This window comes from Aplidium turbinatum, chromosome 6 (assembly GCF_918807975.1).
Source record: "Aplidium turbinatum chromosome 6, kaAplTurb1.1, whole genome shotgun sequence".
Lineage (NCBI taxonomy): Eukaryota > Metazoa > Chordata > Ascidiacea > Aplousobranchia > Polyclinidae > Aplidium > Aplidium turbinatum.
The window spans coordinates 22822915-22828914 of NC_137477.1; the positions used below are offsets into that span (position 1 = coordinate 22822915).

General features: G+C 38.5%; 1 protein-coding gene across 4 annotated transcripts; it reads left to right on the top strand.

The window, feature by feature from the left end:
* The first annotated feature begins 151 nt into the window (after window positions 1–151).
* LOC145772788 (uncharacterized) lies at window positions 152–3413 on the top strand. Of its 4 annotated transcripts, none has more exons than XR_014289322.1 (5): window positions 152–1161; window positions 1392–1609; window positions 1785–1965; window positions 2326–2478; window positions 3237–3413. XR_014289322.1 is itself a non-coding variant. In XM_082584665.1 (5 exons), the coding sequence occupies exons 2-3, from the start codon at window positions 1507–1509 to the stop codon at window positions 1814–1816; spliced, it is 174 nt and encodes a 57-aa protein (XP_082440791.1). In that variant the 5' UTR covers window positions 152–1161; window positions 1392–1506; the 3' UTR covers window positions 1817–1965; window positions 2326–2478; window positions 3237–3413. The 4 variants fall into 4 exon arrangements, 3 of the variants coding, with proteins under 3 accessions (XP_082440791.1, XP_082440789.1, XP_082440790.1); XM_082584665.1 differs by having other exon boundaries at window positions 1746–1965; XM_082584663.1 differs by having other exon boundaries at window positions 1547–1609.
* The last annotated feature ends 2587 nt before the right edge of the window (window positions 3414–6000 follow it).

Genomic DNA, 6000 nt, shown 5'->3' on the forward strand with positions numbered 1-6000 from the left:
ACGCTTTCGAGTACGGAATGGTAGTTTTTTGTGCTGAATTCGTAGTGAAAAAGCGTTACATGGGGGAGGGGGGGACTGAAAAAAGCGTTACGTTGGCGTTACATGGGGGAGGGGGGGGTCAAAAATTTGGAAAAAAAGCGTTACGTAATATTTGAACGTTCCCTTGCAGTGTTTGCATAGTTTTGATGGTATTTAACAGCAAGAGGTTCAGACAGTCAAAGGTTGCAGAGATTTGCATTTATTTTTTACTTCATGATTAGTCAGTGCTGCATCCTGTGCTGTATGCACGATGGGCCTACCTACCAGTCTTAGTATTTACTCATGTATATATTTCAATTTGTGATTGTGTATTGGCTAGACAAGTAGGCCTATACTGGTATCTCAATATGCATTCTTCCCCAGTGCTGTGTGAGTAAACTAAGCTAAACCTGTTACAATTTGGTACTCATCATGCCAAATCGGTGTGTTGTACCGTATATAACTGTTTATCTGACAGTTCTAGGCTACTGATTGATTGATTGATTGATTGAATCTTTATCCTCGGACTGGGAAAGCTTCTTGCAGAGCTTAATCCTGGCAGTTTCGCATACTTGTAGAGGCTTTGAATCACTGACGCAGGCCCGGTCACCGAGATTGACAGAGTGAAGTTTCCGATTGTTGAAGTCTTGTTGCCGGGGAACTATTCCATCCATTAAATGCCGCTGAATGGAGAGCAGTCCTTAACGTGCGTTGCTCAAGCGCACACCCCGAGAGTCGAACCAGCGCAGCTTGATCTTGAAGCTTCTTCGTTCCAGAAGTGACGCGCTAACCAATTGAGCTATCGGAGCGGAGAATTTCTTTGTTCCATTTTCCATAAAATCGTACCATAAAAAAAAAATGGAACAAGTAAACACCACAAGAGTGTGGCCAGGATCAACAGAGTCCAGCACAATATGGCGACTCCATTTCAAGGAAACAGATTTTTAAAATCTTTTTCAATTTGACATGGGTCATGCCACACGTCTCAATTTAAACTTTAATGCATGCCCTTCAATTTTTCCAAACAAAAACATTTCAACAACTTTGCAACCGTTGGATTCAAAGTCCAGTAGAGAGACAACTCCACAACAAAATTCCACTTCATCCATGCGACCGGCTGCTAGGAAGCGGCAAGTTCTTGAGGTAATTTTAAGCTAACAATTATATTACTACATGTTTGTTATAAAGTACCGCACATAAGTAGCGAAGTAGCATCCTTGAGAAATTATTTTCCATAAGTTTACAATATGTATGCTGCCTGCTGGTATACTGATTCCCAGCTACATGCACTTTAAGAACGTCCCATGTATAATTCACCAAGTTCATTAACAAAAAATGTTCCTTCATATATACATTGTTGTTTTCTTATTCAGTTACTGGCTAGGGATGCACCCAAATTCGTACCCTGAACAATTCCTACCCCCAATTCGTACACTGAAAAGATCGAGAGAAAAAATTTAAAAAAAGCCGAAGTCATGCCAAACAGAAATGGTTACTTGTGATGCTGTAACACAATATGACGTGTTAGATTTCCGTGCTTGTTCATCAAAAGGATGCCAAGCTGCCTTGAAGCCAATGAGTGCGGCGAAAGGTAAGAAACTTTGACTCTATAATATAACATATTATGAAATAACAGTAGTGTACATTTTAATAGCTTTGGAAAGAGAAGTGATGCCAAATAATACTGTAAAAGTTGCTTTGCTTGATTTGGAATATGTTTATTGCAGCAACTCAGGCTAATGCCCTGGTATTAACACAACCTGTAGGTGTGACCTGCAACTTGCAAGAAAGAAAATGAATTCCACCAGATTACCTTACTTCCACTTCCAAAAAAGCAGGAATGGCTTTGCAAGACATATCTTTTGAAGATAATGAAATGCACTATCCAAATTTCTCAATAAGTAAATTTTCGGAGGTGTCTACCAATGAACGTAGTGAAAAGCCGGGGTAAGTTTGTAAAATTCCAAAACAAAACTTCATTCCTAAACTTTTCATCAAATTTTCCTATAATTTAAGTGATGATCCGCTGGGATGCACGGTGTGACGAAACATTTTAAATAAAGTAAACAATATCACACCAAATCAGAAGAATCGGTTTATTTAAATACAGAGCTTTTGCCACACAAGTGTGGCTTCATCAGTATAAACTTATTCAAATAGAAGTTTGTAAACAATGATATATCTGTTATAGATATTTTATGAATGCTTCCTGATGTATGGAAACACACACATACTGTAAACGGAAGTGCTCAATCTTTTCTTTAAAATAGTGTCATTGATAAGAATTTTTAATATGTCATTGAGCAGAACACTGTACTTCAACAATTGGAAGGTGATGGTATTGACCTCATGTTAGCAGGAGATGGAAGGGTAGATTCTCCTGGACATTGTGGGAAGCACGGCACATACACGATCATGGACACAAGATTGAATAAAATAGTGGATTTGCAACTTCTTCAGGTATGGACTTCAGCCAGTACATTTTATACTTTAGCTAGCAAATCAAGCTTCTTTTACATGACTCATTGAAAAGCCAGTGTGTCTTATAACAAATTTACGTTTATTTTACGTATGTTTGTACGTTATAGTTTCTCTGCTCGGCGCGCTTTCCATTGATTGTTTTCTCTGCAAGCCCATTTTCATAAGAGCTTTTCTTGCTGTGTTCAGTAAAAGGGACTTTTGTTACTTTAAGTTCTGATCGTGTGAGACTGATTTAATTGGTTCGTTTTATATTGTTGGCTTGTGTTTTGCAGATGTACTTCGTCTCTTACTTCATTTAAACGTAATAAATGGTCGTTTCAGTGTGAACATACCCAGATAACAAATCAGTCGCTTTTTACATTGATTCAACGTCTGACGTTGAACGTTGAACATTGAACCAATGTAAAAAAGCGACTGATTTGCTATTATGTGTACTTTTCTCAAAACTGCTCGTAAACAGGCCAACTTCGCCCAGAAAGCAACAATGTAATGATGATTTATTGATGCTAAGCTATTTCACTGAAAACAATTTCACTGAAACAATACAAGTTGTATTTGGCTGTACAGTGTACAATGTACATGCTTCCCATTGCCAAGTCAAGAAAAATTTGCGGCCATGGCCGTCTCCCATCGAATTGGCACATAGGCTACAACACTCGCGGCCATTTAAAAAGTTGTTTTGAATTTGAAGGAGTTACCGTAACAAGAGTAAATGTAACCAAAAGTTGTTTTTACAGACGTTATAGGCACATTGCCTATAGACAGTTTGTTTGCTGGATCTGGGGTTACCTTGGACGTTCAATCCGTGTGCCTCTGCCGTCATGCGTCGTTTCGGCAATTAGGTCGAAATTTTCAAATCAAGATAGCGGCAAATATGTTGGATTTAAATATCCTGATTTGAAATAAAAAGTCAGAATTCAAAGTCTGCTTTGAAAAAAGCTTTTCCGTGTGCACAGAGAGAGTGAATTTTGTACATGTACTTGTACAGACAGTATATACAGTAAGCTATACTAGAGGTCTTAAGAATCTTCTTGATCTAGTTCTTTACAAACTAATATGGTACTTGTCGAAAGGTAGTTACTTTCAGTGTTCATTTTATCAACTACTAAGCCGCTTACAATCGACATAAATACATGTAGTTCATTGTATTTGTTGGAAACGACACTACGAACACTTCCTTACAATGCATCTTGCGCGAACATAAGATCGGCTAGTACTCTTATGACGTCACACGTGATTATCGCACGGTTCAGTGAGCACGCGTCGCTCTGAAACTAAGGGCTAACTAAAATGGCCCTACAAAGGAAACGCAATGAAATTAAAGGAAAATTTCAACGACAACTACTTATTATACATGTCTAGACCACTTACAAACAAAAAAATCGAAAAGTAAGGTTTGGGGTTTACTGCCCCTTTAAGTTTTGGTATTACAGTAAGAAAGAAAAGACTCCAGGAAAATTCACTTTCGCTCACATGACACGCAAAAATAAACTTAAAGAAAAAAGCCTATGAAACTTTGCACAGCAGAAAATAGTAGCGTTGGTGTAGAAATTTTCCGACTCCTGCCCAGAGTATTGTGACGCAATAAGCCACACGACCTCGTTCGGGGGAAGTTAATCAGTTATGTGACGTATTGACCAGCTACACGGCGCTTTGACTCTTCAAGCGCAAGTCGTTGGTCTGATGAAAGCCTTTCAGAGTGACTTTACTGATTTTTTAAAAAGCCTTCTAAAACCGTAGTTATAGTTCTGAAATGGCGAAAAATTATTATCAAGATAAAGTGATTAAGCATGACGATCAACAGCTAAAACTGGTGTGTCCGCCGTAAGACTTGATTTGTCCGCCGAGATAGCTGCTCAGACCGAACACGCCGTCAACAAAAACGAATTTCGAGGCCTGTAGGCTACATCGAATTACATGCTAGTCACTTTGAACTTTAGCTCTTAATACGCGTAAATACTAAACTGAGCAAACTGCACCTCGTTATTGACATTTCCAAGAAAAAACAAAGCGGAAGAAATCAAGAAAAACGTTTTTCAATCATTGTTACAATGCTTCAACAGCACCATGCTGGCGTTTATCAGCTACCGTACTTCTGTTTCTTTTGTTATCTTAGGAGCAGCGCTCTTGTTGCAACAAGTAGGTCTTTTAAATGAGATCGATCCGCAATGATGGTCAAACTAACGCAAATTTGAACTTAGAAACATTTGCTTTAGGATTTTTTTTAGGGGGCAGCCACCCCGAGCTAAATTCATGGGGGAGCGCCGCCCCTCCGGAGTCGGCGCCTATGCTTCTTGCATAAATGAGTTTTGGTGTAGTACAAAGTGGCATTACTTGATTTTTGTGTACAGAAATATCCACTGTGTTTTCAATTTATCCTTAAAAATTTCCTTCACAATCACATCCTTAAGTCCTAATTTGGAGTTTGTTTTAAGTAGCCTACCTTGTAGTACTTTGGTTCATTTCTTCAATTTTGTTATAAAAATTGGACAAATATGACGCTCTGGGTTTTTTTAAGTGGGTTTTTTAAAAAAAAAACACCTGGGTTTTTTTGGGTTGGGTAAAATACCGACACCCTGTGCATAAATGCAACTTTTTTTAAAATTAAGTGCAAATTTCTCACGATTTTAATGCAATAAAACTTGCCCTGATAATAATGTTCATATTAGATCTAAGGTGTGTGTCATACATAGAAACAAACATTCCAAATTACAGTTGGCTAGTGTACCGTACTGGTATGCAAAAATTTAAACAAAATTTGCATATCACTGCCTCTAACAACTGTTAGCAGCAAATGTGTTACACCAGTATCATTGATATGGGGGTTCAAGGGGACATTTGGACCTGGACCCAAATGATTTTAGGGGCCCATAACCTTACCAAAAGGCCCAGGAACTTGAAAAACGACAGCATATTCTTTGGATACAATGTATTTTTTATGGAAGTAACGTCCCTGACTTATATGGCTAAATGTTGTATTTCTGGGGGGGCATTGCCCCCCATGACTTTTGACTAAGCCTCTGGTTATATACATTACGGTATCGCCAACAAAACAATAAACTGAACACGTCCGATGGCTTCTGAGAGATTTTTATGTGGTTTTGATAGGTTTCAAGGCCTGGCACTTCGCAACACCTTAGTCGCAAGTTTTCTTGTTTTGGTCTTTTTTGAATCATACCGGTACTTTGTATTGGCTAAGTTTCCCCATTGATATTTTCCTTTGTATTTGAAGTTTTTTATGTGCAATGGCTATGCTGACAAGCAAGACATACCGTACAGTGGCATAACTAAGGGGGGCAATTTCCCCCTTCTTACCCCTGTAAAAATACAGCTTATAAAATGTTAATCAAGGAAAACAGTTTTTGATTAGAATTCCGGGTGCTCTTCCACAAGACGCCCTGTTGGTCAACCAGACAAAATGATGACGTCACACATTGGAATGGACTATTATGAAGGAGGAAGTGCGGGGTGGAAATGGAACGAAATACACCAGAAGGAAAT

Bases quoted from the DNA above. Each gene is read 5' to 3' on its own strand.
- LOC145772788 (XM_082584663.1), top strand. From the start codon at position 1,019: ATGCATGCCCTTCAATTTTTCCAAACAAAAACATTTCAACAACTTTGC. The intron at 1,162-1,546 runs GTAATTTTAAGC...ATGACGTGTTAG, and splicing joins GGAAGCGGCAAGTTCTTGAG to ATTTCCGTGCTTGTTCATCA. The intron at 1,610-1,784 runs GTAAGAAACTTT...CACAACCTGTAG, and splicing joins GCCAATGAGTGCGGCGAAAG to GTGTGACCTGCAACTTGCAA.